This window comes from Canis lupus, chromosome 4, assembly GCF_011100685.1.
Source record: "Canis lupus familiaris isolate Mischka breed German Shepherd chromosome 4, alternate assembly UU_Cfam_GSD_1.0, whole genome shotgun sequence".
NCBI lineage: Eukaryota > Metazoa > Chordata > Mammalia > Carnivora > Canidae > Canis > Canis lupus.
Window position 1 is genome coordinate 35434353 of NC_049225.1, and position 25390 is coordinate 35459742.

At 40.9% G+C, this 25390-nt stretch overlaps 1 protein-coding gene across 1 annotated transcript in view; it reads left to right on the forward strand.

Moving 5' to 3' along the window:
- BMPR1A (bone morphogenetic protein receptor type 1A) overlaps positions 1-25067 on the forward strand; it is a 61592-nt gene extending 36525 nt beyond the window's left edge. Inside the window, exons 4-12 of the mRNA NM_001145150.1 lie at positions 234-336; positions 4771-4867; positions 5031-5130; positions 16067-16211; positions 19447-19639; positions 20980-21277; positions 23342-23517; positions 24724-24854; positions 24942-25067. Of these exons, the coding sequence (NP_001138622.1) occupies positions 234-336; positions 4771-4867; positions 5031-5130; positions 16067-16211; positions 19447-19639; positions 20980-21277; positions 23342-23517; positions 24724-24854; positions 24942-25067 (1369 nt within the window). The remainder of the gene's footprint in view (positions 1-233; positions 337-4770; positions 4868-5030; positions 5131-16066; positions 16212-19446; positions 19640-20979; positions 21278-23341; positions 23518-24723; positions 24855-24941) is intronic.
- The last annotated feature ends 323 nt before the right edge of the window (positions 25068-25390 follow it).

The window sequence follows — 25390 nt, forward strand, 5'->3', positions numbered from 1 at the left end:
TTAAATAGAAATCTTTTTCCACCTTGGACCTTTAGGTTTTAGTTGAGGCATGACCTCTTTCATTTGCCTGAGAACCCATAGAATTGTGCCAAAAAATAACATGTGAATGCAGTTGTAGTTCAAAAAACCAGATACTGAAGGTCATCAGTATCCAGGCACATTCAGACTGAGATTTCATTGGTACTTTCTGATGTGAAGTTACATGTTTTGGTTTTTTGGGTCTTTTCTTTTAGAACTAATGGGCATTGCTTTGCCATCATAGAAGAAGATGACCAGGGAGAAACCACATTAGCTTCAGGGTGTATGAAATATGAAGGATCTGATTTTCAGTGCAAGGTAAGATCTAATTTGGGGCCTGTGAAATGAAGAAAGGAGGGGGCCACGTAAAAAGTATTCATCTTCCCAGGAGCAGTGTACTTGATCTGCTCATCACTGTATGTTCTTGTAAATCAGAGGTACTGGACAAAGCTTGGCTCTTACTCCAAGGTAGTAGGATTGTGGTAATTGAGGTTCCAGATTATTTGCCCTACAAAAAAAGGTTTTGATGATCCTGTTTCTAAATTGTCATGACTGCAAAAAAAATATTGTCACAGTATCACCCGTGGCTCATAAAATTGACTGGGAAGACTTTAGGGTGATGGGCAATAACCTTTGTGTCATTGAGACAACTTAGAAATGTTAAGTCCTTGTAAGGAAATCTCAGTGGAGCTATTTTAATAGCAACAGCAAAGCATCAGAGGGCTGGTCATAAGAGTTTATGACCGATGGCTCTCGGATATAAACCTAATCCCTTCAAAATCCTGTATGGTAATTTTGCCCCAGCAATCCTTCCAATGTTTTTGAAAAACAGCTTCAGACAGAACTGTTTGTTCACAGATTTAAGGTTCAACTATTTTAGGAAGTTTATTCCCATTATTAAGAAATTCTCAGGATTGAGAGAAACTTTAAAGGTTGTATGTTCCAACCTCTGCTAAAGTTTGGGATCCACACGGCACCTCTGTACTTCCTCCCCCACATAGACACATGTTGCATCCCATCTGTTTTCTAGGTATGACGCCTCTGGTGACAGGGACTCCTCACCTCCAAAACCACCTCCACATTTCATCTTACGAACAGCCTGACCCGGTCTTTAGAAAGCTTTTCCTCCTAATGACTTACAAATCTCTTCCTGCCCCTTTGGACCACAGAGGACAAATCTAAAGCCTCTTTAATAAGACAGCCCTTTACTGTGTGATGAAAGCTTTTTAGTGTGTTTCTGTTATCCTGCATTCCTCCCCATACCCCCTAGTGTTTGCCAGGTGAAAATGCTAGTTCACCGTCACCGCAGCTGCTCCGTGTCTGATCAGCTTTAGTTACTCTGGTTTCTCAGTGTAATACACAGAATTGAGTGTATTTTGACCAGAAGGAAAAAAAAAAGCAGAGAATAAGTAGCTCCTTTCCCTTTTTCTAAGTACAGCCAAATGTCGTGTTAGATGGTGGAATGTCATAGCGCACTCTTAACCTGTCGAGCTGCCTGTCAGCTGAAATCACATCTTGCCCTCCCGCCAGCACTCAGCCATGTCTCTCCAATTCTTTATTGGTTCTTTAGGTTTCTTGATGCAAATAGGAGGATGGGAATGGAATGAGTTCTGTTAAACAGTTGTCACATACTTGCCTATGTTAGATGTTATCATGTTAGAATTAGTCCTTGCTGTAATTTGTCAGGATTGGGGGGATGCTAATTTGATTATTTCTCCCAGTTTCATGTCATTTGACGTTTATCAGCCACACATTCTGTACATTTTTTTAAACACTAAAAATATTGAAGAAAGAACTCTGGTTAGAGCACCAAGCTCGGCAGTAAAACCAGCATCCTGCAAGCCCCCTAAACTAGGTGCATTGCAAATTGAATTCACTAATATAAGTTAGTTGTTAAACTTCACAGGCTGTATTCAAATCCAATTACTGCTGCTTACTAGCTGCAGAACTCTGGGGCAAGGAAATTTTCTTTTTTATTTATTTTATTTTATTTATTCTATTCTATTCTATTCTATTCTATTCTATTCTATTCTATTTTATTTTTATTTTATTAAGATTTTATTTATTTATTCATGAGAGATACAGAGAGAAAGGCAGAGACACAGGCAGAGGGAGAAGCAGGCTCCATGCAGGGAGCCCGATGTGGGACTCGATCCTGGGTCTCCAGGATCATGCCCTGGGCCGAAGGCAGGCGCTAAACTGCTGCGCCACCCAGAGATCCCCGAAATTTTTTTAGAGTTCTCTTTTATAAAGTTCTCTTTTATAAAGAGGTTGCAAGAATCAAACGATGTAACAAATATGTGAAGAGTTTAGCACACAGGGCTTAGTAAACATTAGCTTTTACCGTGTTGGTGATAAAACTGGTCTGTCCTTAGGAGGTGATTATGTGCATCCCTAGGTTCACACAGACTGTTACACAAGAGTCATATAGGCACGTGAATAGTTTAGGGGAATTGCTTTTCAGAGCCTGAGTCCTGTCGCTTACTCTTGGGCCGCCTGAGAACAGGGCTCCCCAGGCAGCTTCTGTTCCCTTCTCCCTTAGCACAGTCGCCCTTCTCCTGGTTTACAGATCAAAGGCCTGGGACCGAAAACCTCATTTCCAAACAGTGTTGTAATTCAAATCTAAGTCCCTAAGCTCACATCACTTGGACAAGTCATACAAGTGGACATGAGTGGAGGATGGACGTGGGGGGTGCAGGGACAGGAAGGATCCTTCCCTCAGCTTGGTCATCTGCTCTTTGCCTACCCAGGCCTGTAGTTAACCCATCTTAGGAAAGGTGAGAGCTGAGGCTCATGTTGCTGTTCTTGGTGAAGCCACATGGACTCTTCCAGGAGTTCATAAGCATTTGGGGCTTATTCTAGAATCCCACTAGGATCATGTCACATTCACTAGAGGAGGAATAATTAATTATTGAATATTTACTGTTTGAATGTAATAAGCTAGATACTTGGGACATGCTACCTCATTTTCTCCCAGTTACTCTGTAAGGCAGGGATTTTTGTCCTTCATTTTGCAGCACATGAAAGGAAAGCCCAGAGAGAAGTTCATTGTTCACAAAATTAGTGGCGAAGCTAGGATTTAATAGGCTTTTTGATTCCAGAGCCCTTGCTTTTTCCATAAAACCACGCTGCCTCCAAACTATAGTTGGGAAAGTGCTTTATCTTTTAAAAAAAGGAATAGTGTCCCATTTAGCTCTTCAGTGTCCAACACTGGCCTTCCCTGAACTCTTCCCGTCGCACCTGCCTTCCAGCCCTCTCCCAGGTGCTCTTCTCTTGCTGGGGTCTGATCACCCGGCCTCGGCTTCAAGGGCAGGCACTCGTGCAGAATACAGAAGCCCTGGAGGATCTCTTCCTGCATCTGCGAGAGCGGCTCCCACCACATGGTGCTGATCTTTGTCCTCTGTCACCTGCTGTTTTGTCAGTAACACGTCCATTGCTTGGTGGCCTTTCTTCTAGCACTGCCAGAGAAACTCTTTCTTGGTTTTTCTTTACATTTTCTCTTCTGCAGGACTAAGCTCATTTGGATCGCTAGCCCTCCTGCAACTGTTCTTGGATGCTTCATAGTCCCTGTATTCATCTTCGGTTATAGACTTCATTCTATCCTTCTTCCTGTAAATGTTCTCTATCTGGGATTATTTGAGAGTCATCTATATAACTCCTAACAGATCTTTGCTTTCTTTCTTTTTTTTATGATCAATTAAAAGTAAAAATTGTTTTAATGTTAAAAATTCCATTAAAGTGTAAACTTGGTGCTTTTAGAAGTTTCCAAATATTCTTAACCCATCTTCCCTATTGGAATCTCAAGTCATGGACTCCTATTTACCTTTTTAAAGTTACGCTTCATCATACTGAAATTTTTCCTTTCTGGCCATCTGATATTTAAGAATAACATGGCCAATTTCTGCTTATATTGTTGCTACTTTTATAATGACAAGCAGTTCCTTTCTGTTACTATTTTGGTCCAGAATGGCAGTTTTCCCAGGCAGTGCTTAAATGTCAGCATTCAAGTTAATAACTTGTCCAGTACTGTACCAATCAAGTAAAACTTCACACATAATTGTTGATGTCTGTTCTCATGACTACAGTCTTTTCCTGTGCTCATTTTCTGACCTATTGGGGATGCATCTCATATCTGGTGGGTGGACTCTATGAAACTCAGGAATATGGCTTCTATATTTTGTCTTTGTTCTCTCCACATCTGCTTTAACTGGCTTCTACATGAGGCTCATTAGTTTCAGCGTAGTTGTTTTAAGAAGACTGCAATATCTTCTCTCCCTACTTGACTGCCTTTCCTGGCATCTCCTTTCTTTAAACTGGGACACCCTCCACTTAAGTAGTCTCAGGTCTGCCGTGAGATCCTGTGTGCTCTCCTTGTTTGTCATTGTGATTAAACGTCTTACCCGTGTTTTTAAGGAAAAGACCCCATGATTTACATTTTTACTAAAAACAAATGAATAGTAATATATTAAGATATGCCAAAGTTCTGGTAAAAAATACTTTTGAACTTTTGTTTGTAATTTAGTTATAGTCCAGTGTTCCAACACACCATCCACATACATGTTTTCCTTAAGAAAAATCATTTCACAGTCTTCACTGAGCACAAATTCTAATTTTTCAATTTTTTTTATACATAAAATTTGGAGGTCCTATTCTCTCAACTGAATTAAAATTGAATTTGTGAATATTTTTAAAAACTCATTATCAACTTAAAATATCAAGCCATTTTTAATTTTATCAATACTTTTCCTCTAGGATTCACCAAAAGCCCAGCTACGCCGGACGATAGAATGTTGTCGGACCAATTTATGTAACCAGTATTTACAACCTACACTGCCCCCTGTTGTTATAGGTAGGTTAGCCGAGAAGAATGTGATCGTGATTTTCAGTGAAATATTTTCTCTGGTTTTAATAACAAGCAGGGTTTTTAGAATTTAATACTAAAAATTCTTTTTCCCTTTTAATATGTAAAAGAAAGATAATATGTATACTTCATTGTTTACTTCCCTTGTCAGGTCCATTTTTTGATGGCAGCATTCGATGGCTGGTCGTGCTCATTTCTATGGCTGTCTGCATAATTGCTATGATCATCTTCTCCAGCTGCTTTTGTTACAAGTAAGATAATTATTTTGATAAAAAAAGATAATTATTTTGATACGAAATATTTTGTTGAATATTAGATATGAGCAGTTGTTCTTTAAAAGCCAGTATGCAGCAATTACTGACCGCTGAATGCAATTCAGACACCATTAACTTGTATTCTCTTGTTCTGTCTCCTTTAACTAACTAGATTATAATCTTTTTTTTTTAAGATTGTATTTATTTAAGAGAGAGAGAGCACAAGTGGAGGGGAGGGGCAGAGGAAGAAGGGGAAGTAGACTCCCCACTGAGCAGGGAGCCTGACATAAAGCTCTATCCTAGGACCAGGGATCATGACCTGAGCAAGAGGCAGACACTTAACCGCTGAGCCACCCAGGTGCCCCTAGATTATATTTTTCTTAATGGAAAAGAGGACCTTCCTACTAATCGGTTAATTGAACCCAACTCTATACTTCTTGTTCATGAGTATTTCTGATTTTTCTTATTTATAGCATATTGAACTTCTTATATCTGAATATTGAACATCTGTCCCAAGAAGCCAACTACATTATCATTCTTTAGTTATTTGGGGCTTAGAACTGTTTGTGTTTAATCATGATTTCAGAAGACATTTGCCAAAAGAAAACAATAATTAGAGAAGGGGATAACTTCAGTAATAAAGCATTGTCTTAATGGCATACGAATAGACTGAGAGATCAGTAAAACAGGTTACTAGACCCATAAATAGATCCAAGTATATAAAGAAATTTAGGGGACGCCTGAGTGGCTCAGCAGTTGAATGTCTGCCTTTGGCTTGGGGCGTGAGCCTGGAGTCCTGGGATCCAGTCCTGCATCAGGCTCCCTGCAGGGATCCTGGTTCTCCCTCTGCCTGTGTCTCTGCCTCTCTCTCTCTGTGTCTCTCATGAGTAAATTAAAAAAAAAAAATCTTAAAAAAAAAAGAAATTTAGTATATGGAAAGGTAACATTTCAGATCACTGGGGAAAAAGATGGATGATTCGATAAATGGATTTGGTAGTAGATAACTATATAGAAAAAGTAAAGTTTTTTTAAAAAAAAAAGATGAAGTTTCATCAGTTACCTACGTTGTAATACATTTTACCTATATTGGAGCTTGACATGTAAAATGAAGTGATTAAAGCACTGGAACAAACCATGGAAGATTTTTTTTTTAAAAATCCCTCTGTGTGGAAGCCCTTTCTGAGTCTGACACAAAACTGGGAAGCAAAAAAAAAAAAAAAAAAGGCACACCCAAGAAAACAAAACAATAAAATAAACTAAAATAATTGTGTCAGCTACATAGAAATAAAACTTTACCATGTAGCAGAAACCACCATAACAGAATACAAACAGTGAAAAATATCAGCATCTTGTATTAGAGAAAGCTGATTTCTCAAATATGGAGAACTTTTTTAAATCAAGAAGAAAAAGACCTAGCAGTTTAGTGGGAAAATAGTCCTGCTCCCCCCAAAAATGAACACATACTTACCTAAAAGGAAATACAACCCTTGAAAGAAAATTTATAAGATGACTCAAGCATACTCACAATATGGAAAATATAAATTAAAACATATTGAAATGTTTTTCACTTGTTAAACTGGCAAAGGTTCTTAGATAAAGAGGCAGGTATACTTACTTTTGCTGCCTCCAGTAAAAACGCAATAAGGAGTTTTTAACTTTTTTGTCCAACTAGGACAAGGACAACAGGAGATAACAGCAAAAAACTTTGGAACTTGTGAAGCTTTTGGATGAGTAGCAAGTGACTTTGCAGACCTAGAAATTCAGACTCCTAGGCTGAATTTTGAGAAAGTAAAAAAGCAACCACTTATATCATAGAATTCTCCAAGAAGCTCAAGAATTGGCGGTACCAGTTATCTCTGGAAGTAGAGTTGAGAGTGGCAGTAAAACCAAGAGGTTGCTTGAAAGTCTGCAGTTAGAAAGTCGGATGCTGTGTTAGTTATGCAATGCTGCATTCAGAAATCATTCCCAAACATAGTGGCTGAAAACAGCAATTATCATCTCTCACTGTGGGTCAGAAATTCAGGAGTGACTGATGGGGTGTCAGAACCTTTCCTAACATCCAGCCAGACGTAGCAGAGGCTGTGCTCACCTGCAGGCTTGGCTGGAGCTCGTAGCTCACCTTCCCAGATAAAGGTCGCTCACTTCTGAGGCTCACAAGTTGGTGGGAAACTGTAGTTCTGTGATGTGAGCCTCTGCAGAGCTGCCTGAGTGACAGTCCTTGCAGCATGAAGCCTGGCTTTTTCCTCCTAGATTGAGTGATCCAAGAGATCAAGGTGGAGACTGCAAAGCCATTTACGATCTAGACTCAAAGGTCCCCATTGCTCCTGCCTCATTCTCCTGGTCACGCAGGTCAGCCCTACCATATGATGGAAGGGAACCAAATAAAGACGTGCATAACAGGAGGCGAGGTTCATTATAAGGCCAGTACCACAGAGGCTGAGATTCCTTACTCCTTTTCTTCTGTACCATCTCTCTGACAGAAGGCTGGAAGTGTATCTTCTGGAAAGAACAAAGATTCTTAGGGTGTGGTATTACAGTGAAAACATGGAGGTCAAGCGACCATCTGCATACCGATCGGTGGGCCCCTCAACTATCCTAGAACCCCGTCAGCTGGGCTTGTTCAAAATACAGATAGGAAGAATCTTCCAGGGGAAATCCATCTAGCCCAAGAGAAAAGACCTAGACATACTGGCCCCAGTGTGCGCAGTAGGATGGCCCAGGCAGTTATCTTACAGTGAAGCCTACAATCAGTAAACCCTACTCACATACTAATAGTGCCGGTCAGGCAGTGAAGGATACTAATCCCTGAAAATTAGGAGACAAATGAAGTGAGCTTTATGATGGCCCACCTTATGCCTGGAGAGAGTTTCTAGCTGTAGGACACAGGAGGAACTCAGGTGTAGCCCACAGGACTCTGACTCCAAGAGATGTGGTTGAGTCTGGGCGGGAATAGCAGCCATAGTTCACAGGACAGGGTACTGGAAAGGAAAGTGCTTCACAGGAAGGAGGGCTGGGTACCTGCAGAAGGTTCCTATCAATCAAGCTGAATCTTAATCAGCACATACAAGTGAGGAAGCTACCCAAGGCTGGGAAAGGGTGCCTGAAGAGATTGGAGAAAACAGTGTTTGATGCTCACGCAAGCCTGGGAATAGTGTCTGTTCCCACCAGCTGTGGGACTTGAAAACCTCGTAATTCACAGGGCTTTGGTGAGAGTACTCAGAAAGGTCTTGCTTCAGTCTGGGGAATAATTAGCCCTAGGCTAAACAGGACACTGGTCCCACCTTAGAAGGACTGTCCTGTTTCCAGATAGCTGCGTCCTACAACAAAATTCAAGAATATTTAGAGAAATACAAAAATACTCAGCACCCAACAAGGTAAAATTCACAATGTCTGCCATCCAATCAATAACCACCAGGCAGGCATGCAAAAATACAGCCAAAAGAATCAATAATGAGGAATCAAAAACACCAACCCAGAATTGATCTAGAATTTAGAATTAGCTGACAGGGCATTAAAATAATTCTTTAACTGTATTTTATATGTTCAAAAAAGTGAAACAGAAAAAAAAAGTGAAATAGAGACATGGAAGATACAAAAAAAGACCCAAATCAAACTCCAGGCAATGAAATCTGTATTATCTGAGATGAAATGTAAACTGGATGAGATTAATGGCAGTTCGATACTGTAGAGGAGAATAGGAGGAGTAGTGAAGACATTGCAATAGACACTAAATAAACTAAGCCATTGAAAATAAATGAGTTGAGTACCAGTGAGCTGTGGGACTTGAAGCCTGGGATATGTGTGTGTGTGTGTGTGTGTGTGTGTGTGTTGAATAGTATAGGGTTTGGGGACCCCAACGCCTGTGCAGTCAAAAATCTGTGTAGAACTGACTTCCTAAAAACTTATCTATGAATAGCCTACCATTGATTGGAAGCCTTGTCAATAATATAAACACTTGATTAATACATATTTTTTATGTGGTGTGTACTGTACGCTGTATTCTTACAATAGACTAAGCTCTTAGAGAAAAGAAAATATATTAAGAAAATCATGAGGAAAAGAAAATACATTTATGGTATTATGCTGTATTAAAAAAATCTGCATATAAATAGACCTGTGCGGTTCAAACCCATGTTGTTTAAGGGTCAGCCCTTATATATAATTGGAGTTCCCAAAGGAAAGGAGAGAAAGCAAAATATTTTTTTAAATAATGACCAAATTTTTTTCCTGATTTAATTGAACTGTAAACCCATAGAACCAAAGTACAAGAAACACAAACAAAATGACACCAAGGTCCATCATTATCAGATTGCTCAAAACCAGTGATAAAAATATCTTAAATGTGGCCAAGAGAAGAAAGGCAGATTAAGTATAGAAGAAGAGAGGTAAAGATGATAGCCGACTTTTCAGGAAAAACCATGCTTAGAGCAGAGCAGCATGTTAAAGTATTCAAGGAAGGGAGCTTCTGGGGGGCTCAGTTGGCTAAGGGACTGACTCTTGATTTGGCTCAGGTCATGATCTCGGGGTCCTGGGATCGAGCTTCCCGGCAGGCTCCATGCTGCGGGCGGGGAGGGGGTAGGGTGGAGGGTGGTCATGATTCTCTCACCCTCTGCCCCTCCCCCCAACTCGCTCTCTCAGATAAATAATTTTTTTTAATTATTTAAATAAAATACTCCGGGTGGGGGGGGTGGTCCTTGGGTGGCTCAGCAGTTTAGCGTCTGCCTTCAGCCCAGGGTGTGATCCTGGAGTCCTGGAATAGAGTCCTACATCGGGCTTCCTGCATGGAGCCTGCTTCTCCCACTGCCTCTCTCTCTCTCTCTCTGTGTCTCTATGAATAAATAAATAAAATATTTTTAAAAATTAAAAATAAAAAAAATAAATTACTCCAGGAAAGAAAGTCATGAACCTAGAATTCTCTATGCAGAGCAAATAATTTACAAAAATGAAGAACTAAAGACTTTCACACATACAGAAGCTTGAAAGACCTCATCGGCAGCAGATCTGCACCACAAAGTATGTTTAAGGACACTCTTCAGGTAGAGAGAAAATTATGCCAGGTGGAAGCACGAAGTCACACAAAAGTGTGAAGAGCACTGGCAGCGGAGGTCAAGGTATTAACCCTGACACAAGCTAACAGTGAGGAAGGATTAACAAAAAGGACCGGGGTGGGCAGCCCGGGTGGCTCAGCGGTTTGATGCCTGCCTTCGGCCCTTGGCATGATCCTGGAGACCCGGGATTGAGTCCCACATCGGGCTCCCTGCATGGAGCCTGCTTCTCCCTCTGCCTGTGTCTCTGCCTCTCTCTCTCTCTCTCTCTGTATGTCTCTCATGAATAAATAAACACAATCTGTTTAAAAAAAAAACACACACAGATACTGCCAACTGTTCATTTCATTTTAAACTAAAATTACAGAGAACCACATGACTGCCAATTTATTTAGCTTTTGAATTTTATGTACTAGTTTTATTGACTTAAAGACTCAGTTGATCAGCTTTACAAAATTAGCAATTTGGGCTATTTTAGAACTTGACTTTAAAGTTCTACAGCAGCTACTATCCACAGCAACCCTAAAAGGGTAAGATGAATGTTAAAGAGGGATATATCTTTCAACTTGGTAGGGTTAGTCTCTTTTATGTATCTCATTAATATTTTGTTTTACTTTTATTCTGTTGACTGTTTTCTTCTAGTCTGGATAAATTTGCAAATTTATTCTTTTTGAATCTGATTTATATTCATGATAACATGGCCCTCAACATCAGTACCTTCTCCAAAACCTCTCTGTCCTCCCTTCACTCTAGATTAGTGTTCAGTTCTGTACCTTTTTCCCGGTTCCCGGTACTTTCCTCTGACATGGAATTTCTAAACTCTTTTGTAAGTGATTTCTTTGGCATTTAAAAAAATCGTTAGATCGCATGATCTACGCACCCCCCCTCCCAAGCATTTACCACTTTTATCTTAGTTAATTTACATTTGTAGTCATTTGTTGACTTACTTATAATCATTTGCCTAAAAGTCTGTCTCTCCCATTGAACAGGAATCTCAATGGTAGCAGAGATTACTTGTCCATTAATATTGATGATGGCCAGCTGATAAATTACCACTGTTCTCTTGAATTAATTAGGATAAACATTGTGAATTGGTGCGTCCCTCAGGCTTGGCGTACAGATACTCATTAAATTTTGTTGTTGTTTACCAACCTCCCCTTGGCCCAGAATATCTGCTTGCGAAACAGAATCACAGATTGATTTACCAGACATAAACCTTACTTCTGGATTTTTTTAATTGGTCCATCATCCCACTGTTAGGGGACTCCCAGTCCCACAGTAGTTAAATATAAGAAATAGATGATTTTAAAATTAAAGCAATAGTAGCAAAAACTGTTGCCAAATAATGATTCATTTGATAACAAAGATAAACTTTTATTGTACATCTTTTAAAAAGATCTGCCAGTTAGCTTTAAAGAGATTGAAAACAGGGACTCCCGGTGGCTCAGTGGTTGAGCGCCTGCAGCCCGGGTGGCTCAGCGGTTTGATGCCTGCCTTCGGCCCTTGGCATGATCCCGGAGACCCGGGATTGAGTCCCATGTCGGGCTCCCTGCATGGAGCCTGCTTCTCCCTCTGCCTGTGTCTCTGCCTCTCTCTCTGTGTGTCTCATGAATAAATAAATAAAATCTTTTAAAAAAGAGATTGAAAATTAAAAAAATGTATTTTATATTCATATTTGTTTTTGCCATTTTCATCACTATCCATTTTTCCCAAGTTTTCATTCTTTATATTCCTTCTGCCTGAGAACTTCCTTTAACTCAATTTCTCGGAGTACAGGCTTACCGGCTATAAGTTTTCTCAGCTTTAGTTTGTTTGAAAACCTTTGCCTTCATTTTCCAAAGGTATTTTCACTAGATATGGAATTCTGGGTTGACTTTTTTTCTTTAGAAATGTCACTTCAGGGATCCCTGGGTGGCGCAGCGGTTTAGCACCTGCCTTTGGCCCAGGGCGCGATCCTGGAGACCCGGGATCGAATCCCACGTCAGGCTCCCGGTGCATGGAGCCTGCTTCTCTCTCTGCCTATGTCTCTGCCTCTCTCTCATTCTGTGTGTGACTATCATAAATAAATAAAAATTAAAAAAAAAAAAAGAAATGTCACTTCATTGTCTTTTGATTTGCACAACTTCTTTCATCGGTGAATTTTTCCCTAGTAGGGGCAAGGGAAGTGTTTCCTACACATGACCCAGAGGCACAGAGATCTGCTTCTGCTTTTTAACTCAGAAGTAATGGATCTTTGCCCATGGCCTGGAGGGTGAGAGGGTTTGTAGGAAAGAAAAAGATCATGACATACAGTGAGATCCACGTGTGGATAAAGTTTGCATAGTCAGAATAATGCAGACTCTAAATATTGATCTAAACAAATACCTTGTTAAGAGGATGTGAAGACAGAGTATTTCTGTTTGGGGAAGGGGCAGGGATATTAAATGATGAGTTAAAATTGCTATCTTCCATGATGTGAAGGCAATAGTTAAAGCTTAAGATTGAAAACCTGAAAATGTCAACCTAAGCACGTTATTTAGAAATAATGAGGTTATCAGCTAGGGCGCCTTGCTGGCTCAGTGAGAAGAACACACGACTCTTGATCTCTGGGTTGTGAGTTCAAGCCCCACTTTGGGCATAGAGATTACTTAAAAAATAAAATCTTCAAAGGAACAAGGAAACTTGTTTAACAGTGTTAAATCAGATTACAGGGGTTGAAAGTGTTCAGTTCTAAGAAATGCAAAATAGATCAGGAGGAGAGGTGGGACCTGCTGTTTTGTTACTAAGCCACGAGGAACATTATACTTTTTGAAAAAAGAATATAGAGCTTGGATAAAATTAAAAACAAAGTTCTAAAAGTGTTATAACACAAGAGTGTGGGTGAGAGTATGGGGAAGATGGGCTGTCCTACAATGGTGGAGGGTTTGTGAGTGGTATAACCTTTAAGGAGATCAGTAGAGCATTACATCAAAATTCCAAATTCAATTCTAACTTCTAGCAATTTGTATACAGATATTCCAGAAACTGTTTTCATTTCAGCCTTGTATGAAATAAGACTAGAAACAATGTAAACGTTACTGGTGAAGGAATAGTTAACGGCCATACAATGGAATACTGTTCAGCCATGAAAGGAAAAAGGAGGCTTTTTATGGACTATTGTGGAATAACCACCCAGATATATTGCTAAGTGAAAAAGCAAGATGCAGGACAGTGTGTATGGTTTACTACTATTTCTGGAAGGGGGGAAAGAAAAAAGCAGAGGAGGTGAACAACAATGTATATATTTTAATCTAAATAGACATAAATGCTTTCCTGAAGGTTACTAGAGAGAGTTCCAGTTCTCCTTGTTGGTGTAGGGATGGGGCAGGAGGAAATGTTTCACTGCACATCCTTTTGTGCCTTTTGAATTTTAAACCATTTGAGTCAATTACCCATATAAAGTTTTAAAAGTAAAATTCAAAAATAGATAAATATATTGGGCTGTCCACAGAGAAAACAAATCTGACTTGATGTTTTCTATAATTTCCATCCTTTACTCTAAATGCTAAATGGATTAAAGGACTAAACAAGAGAATCAAAATTTTAACACCTTTAAAATGTGCTAATGACATTAGGGTTGAGAGGACAGTCTTGAAGCACAAAAGTGTATGTCAAAAAGGGAGGACATTGATGTTTAATTTGACAACATTAAAATTAAAAACTGATGTAAAACACTATAAGTGGAACAACAGGATACTGACAGATGGAGGGAAAACTCTTAACAGCATAATTATCAAAGGTTTAGCATCCAGATTATATAAGGAAATCCTAATGAATCAATGAGGAAAAAAGATAAAACATCCTTGTTGAATAGCATGAACAGGCACGTCACAGAATAGGCAAAAAATACAAGGGGCAGTTTATGGAAAAAAAATGAACTATAGGAAAAAATATGAACTTCCTCAGAAGTCAGGGGAAAATGAGTCTATTTCATGTCCATCGGGTTGATAACAGCCTAAAAATGTGCCAGTTCCAAGTTTGCACTAGAATACGGAGAAAGGCACATTGTAATATTATTATAATATTTTATGATGTATTACAAAGTATAATAATATATAAATGTTTTATAGTGTAATATTATTACTACTATTATTATTATACTTTATAAATTTACTCCACTTTGGAGAGAAATTTAGTGATATCACTAAAATTGAAAGTGTTTGTACCTTCAGGAAATTCTTACACTTCTGCACAAGAGGCTGGCACACAAATATTTTTTGCATTACTATTTGTACTAACAGACTTTTGGAATTATCAAATAGCTCATTTGGTAAATTCCTAACAAGAACCCTAGGTATCATTTAAATCATTTCCTTGACAGAAAGTAGTGACTGAGACCGTGGCTCCCAGACCCAGGCCTTTGGGTTTGGAGCCCAGCGTCACTACTTGGTGGTGTCTAACTTGGGACAAATGATGGACCTCTGGGCATGGTTTCCTCATCTGTAGAATAGGAGCAATAGTATTCACCTCTTAGGAGTTGTATAAAGATGCGGTGAGTCATAGAACAATGTCTGACCCACTCTGCATCCATAAATATGAACTATTGTTTGTAAACATGTATGGGCCTAGGTAAATACATAAAGCATACGGAAGTTTTTTTTCAAGCAAGATGTCAAGTAATAACACAACTTACGTTATTTGTGTCCACTTGTATCCAGAGAAACAGTGTTGTTTATGAACGGTAGAAGGATGAACAAATAGGAAGGATATAACCACCTTTCAGGATAGTGTTTGTTTCTGAGGAGTAAAGGAAGGAAATGGAATTATCAGGGAAATGACAGGAGCTTCAGATATTTCTAACGTTTATTTATTTAAACATGTCTTTAAGTTTAAGTGGCCTACATGTGGGTGGCAGTTAAATATCTACCTTGTATGTTTGAAATATTTCATAATTTAAAATTATAAAAACTTCAAAACTGTCAGAGTGAGTTCAGAGAACTTGTTTGATTTCTTTTGCATGAAATTCTTTTCCCTTTTTAAAAAGGGAACTATATTCATTGTTAATTTTGATACAACAATTCAAAATGCAAATTCCGGGGATCCCTGGGTGGCGCAGCGGTTTGGCGCCTGCCTTTGGCCCAGGGCGCGATCCTGGAGACCCGAGATCGAGTCCCACGTCGGGCTCCCGGTGCATGGAGCCTGCTTCTCCCTCTGCCTGTGTCTCTGCCTCTCTCTCTCTCTCTCTGTGACTATCATAAATAAATAAAAAAATTAAAAAAAAAAAAAAAAAAAAAAAACAAAACAAAATGCAAATTCCAATGGAAATGAGTACTCCAACATCTCTGGAAATAGCTGTTATTTATAACTTGTTATATATCTCCTCTGATTTTTTTTTAAGATTTTATTTATTTATTCATGAGAGACCCACAGAGAGAGAGAGAAAGAGAGAGAGAGGCAGAGACACAGGCAGAGGGAGAAGCAGGCTCCATGCAGGGAGCCTGACATGGGACTCGATCCTGCGTCTCCAGGATCACACCCTGGGCCGAAGGTAGCTCTAAACCACTGAGCCACCCAGGGATCCCCTCCTCTGATCTTTTTAGGCGTATGTAGATATATATATATATAATTTCTTTTAATTTATTAGAATCACACTCTACATGCTGTTTTTTAATCTGGTTTTTTTTTTTTTTTTTCACTCACCAATGCACCGTGGACATCTCTCCATTTTAACATGTACATAGAACTCTACCTCATAAACTCTATTTTTGGACATTATTTTAACAGAGGAGCTATTATCCTATAAGACTAATTTGGATGTGATCCTGTCTGAAGGAAAGATGATAGTATCAACAACCTCAAGATTTTCCTTATCCTAGAATTTTATAGTTTTTGGAATGTTAATGTAGGCTATTTTCTTCTTTTTTTAAAAGACATTATTGTAAGAGCATCTCAAGCAGACGTCGTTACAATCGTGATTTGGAACAAGATGAAGCATTTATTCCAGTTGGAGAATCATTAAAAGACCTCATTGACCAGTCACAGAGCTCTGGTAGTGGATCCGGACTACCTTTATTGGTAAGATAAAATGCCATACAAACATGAATGGTTTATTGGTGCAGAATGTGTCCTTAGATGATGGTAGATAGCGTAACCGTTACAGATTAGGGAACATTACTAGATACATTTTTTTCCTTCTTATTTAGAAAGATGGCTGCAGTCATGAAAGGAGAAATCAGTTAAAAATAAGAAATATGAAACAAAAGAAATAGAATAGGCAGTAGGAAGAAGAGCCACAGGCAAAGTTAGGAAAGAAAATGTGATCATGAAGTGCTGTGTCAGTGCTAGAGTTAGCTCCCAAGTTTTGCTTTTAACAGCCAACCTGAAGAGGAATCTGGTATAACTTCCTTGCAGCTAAGGTTACACTCATTGGTTGGGAGAAGTAATGACTATTTCAACTTAATATATACTAGATATCCAGACATATTTTTAGTTGTTTGGTTGCACTGATTTAAAGTAAATCCATTGGGATCCCTGGGTGGCTCAGGGGTTAAGCGGCTGCCTTTGGCCCAGGGCGTGATCCTGAGGTCCCGGGATCAAGTCCCGAATCAGGCTCCCTGCATGGAGCCTGCTTCTCCCTCTGCCTGTGTCTCTGCCTCTATCTCTCTCTCTGTGTCTCTCATGAATAAATAAATAAAACCTTAAAAAAAAAGTAAATCCATTGATCTCTAATTTTTAAACTTCTTGAATTAAATAATTTTGTAATTGGAAAGGTAAAACCGTCTTCATGTGCAGACAACATGATTACACGGAAAAATTTCAAGGGTGATACCATAAAGCTACAACAACCAATAAGTGAGTTTGTAAGGGTTGCAGAATATAAGGTCACTGCACAGAAATCATTGAATTTAGGTACACTGGCAATGAGCAGTTAGGAATTAGAAAAGCAGTATCATTAAAATAGCTTCAGAAAAACATTAAATATTTAAGAATAAGCTTAACAAAAAAATTTTTTTAAGATTTTATTTATTCCTAAGTTGATACCTAGTTTCTTATATTTCCATTCAATCCAAAATCAGAGCAAACTTTTGTAGAAATTGATAAACGGATATGACATTTATATGGAGATTCAAAGGACCTAGAAGAGCCAAGCAATTTTGAGAAAGAACAAAGAGGGTTCACTTCCTGATTTCTGGACCTAGTATAAGGCTACAATAATCAACGTAGTGTGGTCTTTCTTTTTTTTTTTAAGATTTCATTATTTATTCTGGAGAGACACAGAGAGAGGCAGAAACACAGGCAGAGGGAGAAGCAGGCTCCATGCGGGGAGACCGAGGAGGGACTCGATCCCAGGACCCCAGGATGATGCCCTGAGCTGAAGGCAGACGCTCAACCACTGAGCCGAGCCCCCCAGGTGCCCATATATAATGTGATCTTTAAGGTTAAGGATAGATATGTGTATCAGTGGAAGAGAATAAAGAGTATAGAAATGGACACAAATATCACTTGATTTGGGTGCCCGAGTAATTCAGTGGGGAGAAGACAGTCTGTTCCACAAATGGTGCAAGGAAGATTGAGCATCCATTTCCCAAAACGTGTATCTTGACCCTTATCTCCAAATAAGAAATTACCTTGAAATGATCGATAGACCTGAATGTAAAACTTAAAGTCTAAAAATCTTTATAAGAAAATGTTTTAGATAATCATTGTCACCTTGGTTAAGCAAAAGTTTCTTAGGACACAAAACACAGAAATCATTTTTTAAAATGATAAATTAGACTTTCTCAAAATTTAAAGCTTTTCTTATTCAGAAGACACTTAAGCAAGGGAAAAAATAAGTCAGCCTGGCAACACAGATCTGAAAGAGTGAGTTGGACAATATATAAAGAACATTTACAATTCAGTAATAAGACACCCAATTTTTAAAAAAAGACGAAAGATTCGAACAGGTACTTCCCAAAAGAAGAGAAAGGAATGGCAAATAAGCACGTGAAAAGGCAGGGTTGTGCAAATTAAGCATGAAAGCAAGATACTACACATCCGCTAAGACCGAGAATATTAAGTGCTGGGAAGAATCTGGATGAACTAGAAATCTCATACATACGTAGCTGATTGAAGCGAAAACGTTTCAGGCACTTTGGGAAGCAGGGTGACAGTTGACAGAAAAGTGAAACCTGTGCTTTCCTACCATGAAGCAGTTGTTCCACGACGTATTTACCACAGAAGGGTGTGCAGACGTGCCCACGTAGAGGCTCAAATGGGAGCATGCACAGCAGCTCTACTCATAAGACGTAAATCGTCGTCAACCCAAAAGGCCACCCATGGGTAGATGGGAAACAGACCATGGTTGGGTCATACGGTGGAACGTGAGTGCTCGGTAAACAGATGCTGATCCAGGCAGCAGCCATACAGGTGGCTTTCAGAGTGTGTCCTGCTGAGTGGAAGATGCTGGACACAAGACTGCATACTGCACATTTTCATTTATGTGATATTCTAGAAAAGAGAAAACTGGGGGAAGAAAACAGATCAGTGATGCCAGGGCCTGGGGGCAGGCAGGGAGGGGAACTGACTTTAAGGAGGCAAGAGGGAACACAGTTCTCCAAGAGTGGATTTTATTGCGTGTGGCTCGTACCTCAATAATCCTGACTTTCTTTAAAAATTACAAAAGGATTCTGAAACAAATGATACATAAAGCCAGTCAGTTTGGGTATGCACAAAATCTAGTCCACTTTAACTGTGTTTCCAACCTGAACCTTGGGATTCTTTGTAATTTGGAATGGCCACGAGTGCTTCTGAGAATGACAGGTGGCGATAACAACCGTGCATCTTCGGTTCAATAAAAATGAATGAGAGCACTTCTATCTCAGGTGTCCCCCTAAACAATGCCTGTGTTCTGGAGTAGGAAGTAGAATCCAAGCAATACATGTAGAAAAATCATAAAATCATAATTGTAAGAGCAGCAGCGGAGAGGTGTGCGTGCGCCCTGAAGGGGTTGCAGAGAAACAGGCCTCCGCAGGGACTGCACGTGCAGAGAAGCTGGGACGGGGACGACGTGCACCACTGAGCTGACTCCAGGTGGCCAAGAGGGCTGCCGTGGGTCACGATAGCAAAAGAGGCTGGAGAGGCGGGGGGCCGGCGCGCGATGGCGCAGTGACTGCAGAGAAGACGTCACTGTCACCTGGTTTTGCTGCAGGACGATGCGGCTGCGGCCGCAGAACAGGGAGGGCAGGTGCGGAGCGCTGTGGGCGCCGGACAGGCCCCTGCATCCCTCGGCCACCGCTTTTCCACAAACCTTTCGCTTTCTTCCATGCAGGTTCAGCGAACTATCGCCAAGCAGATTCAGATGGTTCGGCAAGTGGGGAAAGGCCGGTACGGAGAAGTGTGGATGGGTAAATGGCGTGGGGAGAAGGTGGCGGTCAAGGTGTTCTTCACCACGGAGGAGGCCAGCTGGTTTCGGGAGACGGAAATCTACCAGACTGTGCTGATGCGCCACGAGAACATTCTTGGTGGGTACACGCGCGCCGGCGGCCACAGCCCGCGGTGGGGCTGGAGGAGACCCGAGGGAGGAGCAGCTCAATACGGCCCCGAGCGCCCAGACCCCGTTCCTGCCCATCCGCCTAGGACAACAAAAGGCAGTTTCAACTCGGAAGCAGGGCTACCTTGTTAGGCTTCCTCGTACAATCACAGCCCAGGCTTTTTTTTTTTTTTTTTTTTTAATTTATTTTTTATTGGTGTTCAATTTACTAACATAGGAGACTTTGGGGTATGACGTTGATCGCATGTGCCCTTCGCCTCTCCCTGCCTCCACTAACAAAACAGAAAATGAACTCGGGTTTGCTCTGATCAGTCGGGTGGGCGCCTGCCCTCCAGCTCTCCTGGCCTCTCAGCTACCATCTCCCTGCCCTTTAATTTAGAGACTGCATCACACGTTGCCGCAAGTGCTCCAGACACGTGACTCTCAGCCTCCTACGGGCTGTCACAACAGAGCACCGCGAACTGGGTGGCTTGAAACAACAGAAATTTATTTTCCCAGAGTTGTGGAAGCCTGAAGTGTAAAACGAGGGTGTCAGCAGGACCAAGGCTCTAGGAGAGGCCCCCTCCTTACCTCTTCCCAGCTTCTGGTGATTTCCAGCACTTTCTGACATTACTTGGCTTGGAGACAGGTCCACACTCCCCTCTTCTTGTAGGGATACCGGTCGTTGAATCGGGGCCCACCTCCCCTGAACTCGGTTGTGTCTGCAAAAACCCTCTTCCATATCAGGTCACATACAGGTTCCAAGCAGCCACGAATTGCTGGGGGTGGGGGTGCCCGCCATTCAGCCCAGCACCCCCAGACCTGACGGGAAAGAGGCCACAGCACGGGCCTGCTGATGAGGAGCCAGTTGGGGAGGCACCTGCGCTAAGGCTTGGTGGGCAAATGGGAGCTAGCTCAGGTAGCAGCACACTCTTGGTTGAACGTTTTACTTTATTATTTTAACGTGTCCACCTTTCAACTTGAAACTGAGACCTTTTCTACATTTCTTCTTAAAGTTCTTCATGCTTAGAGAATCCTGTCGATGGATCATATTTCCTCAGGTTATTTTTTGACCTGTGATCTTCCCCTTAGTTACGCGATGGTCCTTCTCATGCTGATCGTTAAGATCATTTTAAATATACTGCAGAAGTGTGGAGCTGTCTTTGTAAATGGCAGGGAAGATGGTACACACTCGAGAGATTTTGTTAGGAAAATTAACTTTTTTTATTATCTATACACAATACCTGAGTTATTCTCAGTATCCTGAATGAGCAGACGTTATCCTTCCTACCATCTCTGATAACTAACCCTTTAAACTCGTTAATTGAACAGGTTTCATAGCAGCAGACATTAAAGGGACAGGCTCCTGGACTCAGCTCTATTTGATTACTGATTACCATGAAAACGGATCTCTCTATGATTTCCTGAAATGCGCTACGCTGGACACCAGAGCCCTGCTCAAGTTGGCTTATTCAGCTGCCTGTGGTCTGTGCCATCTCCACACAGAAATTTATGGCACCCAAGGAAAGCCTGCAATTGCTCATCGAGACCTAAAAAGCAAAAACATCCTCATTAAGAGAAATGGAAGTTGCTGTATTGCTGACCTGGGTCTTGCTGTTAAATTCAATAGGTAAGTGGTTCCCTGCCTGCTGTCTTGGCGGCATTGTACTCTCCGCAGGTACTTGCCTCTTTGGATTCAGGACAGCGCAACCCCAAACACGTATTTGGGCTTAACTGGTGATATCAATAGTTGGGTTTTTTTGTCTTGGTGCTTTGTTTTTCTGTTTTAGGTTTTTGTTTGTTTTTTTTTAATAAAAATTACATCCTATTCCACATAATTCTTGATTTCCTGCTTTTTATTGTCTTAGACATCATTCTGTTGTAATTTACGTAGGTCTACTTCATTCTCTTTAACAAGATTGATGCAGTTTTCCATCATTATGTGGATAGACTATAATTTATTTCATCTGTGACCCAACTAAGTCCCTACTTTATTATTTCATTATTTTAAAAAATGCTTTAATTGTATTTTACCCATTATGTAATATCCTTGGCTACTTGTGTAAGTATTTGTTCGTGGTGGATTCCTAGAGAAGGGACTGAACAGAGTGTGTGCGTGTTAAAGTATAGCATAATTGCGAGCTACCCCTTTGGGAAGCGTGCGTCAGTAAACACTCCCAGAAACAGGGTCACAGGCATGCCACTTCTCCATCACCGCTTGAAATTGTCAATATTTTTTTTTTTAATTTTTATTTATTTGTGATAGTCACAGAGAGAGAGAGAGAATGAGGCAGAGACACAGGTAGAGGGAGAAGCAGGCTCCATGCACCGGGAGCCCGACGTGGGATTCGATCCCGGGTCTCCAGGATCGCGCCCTGGGCCAAAGGCAGGCGCCAAACCGCTGCGCCACCCAGGGATCCCAATTGTCAATATTTTTTAAACAGAATTATCAAATTTTTAGGAAACCATTGAAACGTTTAATATTGTTACAACTCTAAGATACAGCAGCCAATTTACATTTCAGAATTCATTTCAGGTTATAAAATAAAAGTACAGGTCTATAATAAAGCAAATATTAACATTTAAATCATCTTCCCTAGTTGTTACAGTGCTCTGACCCTGTCGTTCTGTATCTTTGTAGTGTTCGTTGGCTCAAATACTCATCAGGAACTCTTTAAGAAAATCTAAAATATGGGCAGCCCGGGTGGCTCAGCACTGCCTTCAGCCCAGGGCGTAATCCTGGAGACCTGGGATTGGGATTGGGATCGAGTCCCACATCGGGCTCCCCGCAGGGAGCCTGCTTCTCCCTCTGCCTGTGTCTCTGCCTCTGTCTCTGTGTCTCTCATGAGCAAAGAAATAAAATCTTAAAAAAAAAAAAAAAGAAAAGAAAAAGAAAATCTAAACTACATTATATCAATCTCGGCTTCAGAGTAGTTTCCAAAACCCACCAGAATTGGGGGCCTAAGCAACAACGCTTTCATGTCTTCTAACTCTAAAATTTAGTTCAAATATTGAAAAACCAGTAAACCTCATTTGTTACTGATTGCCGGTATGATTATGTAAACATTACTTACAACAGAATTAAGTTGGTTGGACCTAAAAAGAAAATGTAATCCTATGTCACAGAGGCTGAGTTTATCACGTGAGAACAGAAAAAGGTAATGATTCCTCTCAATTTATTTTCACATTCGCTTGTTCCAGGACATAATTACCTACTGCTTTTTTGTATATTCAGTACCGTCCTTTTTCTTAGGCACAAACTTGTTTGGTGGCAAAACTTGAACTGATGTGAGGTATTTATTGTCTTTATCCAGGATAATATGAATATTCATACTTAGATTTTCACTGGGGACAGTAATGATTCTGAATGGTGCCCCGGGCCCTCTTAACCCCGGGGTGTTGTGTAACGTGTAACATACAGTTACAGGATCTGTTACTTTTCTAAACTCTAGAAAATGCTAAATTTTAAAATCTTATCTGGTCCCAAGGACTCCTGTTAAGGGAATGTGAAGATAGTAGATTGGTTGATAGGTAAATACGTAGATTTTTTTTAATTTCATTTTTTTAATATATTTATGTGGAGTGTGTGTGTGTGCACATGCAGAGGAAGAGGCTGACTTACAAAACGCGACAAAAATGTAAGATGAGCGATTTTGTTCCTGGCCCTCAACCTGAACACTGTCTTCTGTTTCAGCGACACAAATGAAGTTGACGTGCCCCTGAATACCCGGGTGGGTACCAAACGCTATATGGCTCCAGAAGTGCTGGATGAGAGCTTGAATAAAAACCATTTCCAGCCCTACATAATGGCCGACATCTACAGCTTTGGCCTGATCATTTGGGAAATGGCTCGTCGTTGTATCACAGGAGGTAAGACCTCAGGTGTGGGCTTCTGGTTATGTTAGTAGTAACAGCTCCATTCGTGTAGTTTAGGTGTCATATATGTCCGAGATCCCAAGGCCACTCCCAGGTCTGTGATTTCACTACCAGGACACACAGGACTCCGCATATAGTTGTCCACATAGCTGAGATTTATTACAGTGCAAGGATACAGATAAAATCAGCCGAGGGAAACGGTGCACGGTGCAAAGTTCAGAGGAAGTCAGGCACAAGCTTCCAGAAGGCCTCCCCCAGTGGAGTCACACAGGATGTGCCTAATTCCTCCAGCAGTGAGTTATGACAACATGTGAAATATTGTCATCTAGGAAAGTTCATTAGAGACCTAGTAGCCAAAGATATTTTTGGAGTCTGGTCATGTGGGTACCCTGCGCCTAGCATGTACCAGAATTCCAGACTCCTAGAAAGAGAGCAGGTATTCAGTGTAAACCATATTGTTTGTACAAACAGTCTAGACACACGGTAAGTGGCCCTTATCATTTAGGGAAAGTTTTGTGTGAGTGTGGAGGGAATCATTTATGCAACCAGTTCCCAGACAGCGGCCCCGCGCCAGCCCTGCAAGCAGGCCTTTTCGAAGGCTAGCAGTCTCGGCCTGCTGTGTTAAATCTTTTCCATGTATCACGTTGTCTTTCTACTGCAGGAGGAAACAAGGCAAACTGTAAAACAAAAACCACATCCGTCAGTAAGAACAATTACGTATATAAATAATTAAATTAAAAATTGAAGGGGCACTTGGGTGGCTCAGTCACATAAGCAGCCGACTCTTGGTTGGTGCTCAGGTCATGATCTCAGGGTTGGGAGATCAAGCCCCTCATTGGGCTCCACGCCAAGCATGGAGTCTCCCTTTCCCTCTGCCCCTCCCTGGCGAGCACTTGCAGCTCACTCGGTCTCTCTCGCAATAAAATAAAAAATTGAAGGTAAATGAGTGCTTCACCTTACTTTCTTAAGGGATATCGGTATGTCCACAGGTATGACGGGGACTGATGGAGATTGAGGAAACATGGAGGCATAGGAAAAGAGAACACACATTTACTATTAAAAGTGAATCACTCAGCCTATAATTCTTTTCTTCCTGTAGGAATCCATTTTTACTCCCAAAGTCCAGAGAGAGGTGCTGAGTAGGTTGATCTATTCTGTTGAGTCACTTTTGTGCTCACTGTGTTTCCTCCCTGCCTGCAGGGATCGTGGAAGAGTACCAGTTGCCATATTACAATATGGTGCCCAACGATCCATCATACGAAGATATGCGTGAGGTCGTGTGTGTCAAACGTTTGCGGCCAATTGTGTCCAATAGATGGAACAGCGATGAAGTAAGTGGAGCTCCGTGCCCTGAGGAGGTGATTGGTAACTGTCGTCAGAGATCTGTATGTGCTCACTCCATTCTCTTTGCTTCTCAGTGTCTCCGAGCAGTTCTGAAGCTCATGTCGGAATGCTGGGCGCACAACCCGGCCTCCAGACTCACGGCTCTGAGGATCAAGAAGACCCTTGCCAAGATGGTTGAGTCCCAGGATGTCAAGATTTGACGGTGAAACAGTCATGAGGACGAACTCTGGACTGCAGGAACTGTTTTCACCCAAGGGACGGGTGGCGTTAGGCTAGAGTAAGGATGCTGACTTGGTTCTCAGACCCTCTCCTCACTACACCTTCACAGGCTGCTAATATTAAACCTTTCAGTACTCTGTAGAATACAAGCTGGGAACTTCGAAACACTTCGTTCTTTATATATGGACAGCTTTATTTTAAATGTGGTTTTTGATGCCTTTTTTTTTATTGGGTTTTTATGAACTGCATCGAGACTTCAATCCTGATTTAATAAGTCTCCAGTCAGACTCTGGGTACTGAATTC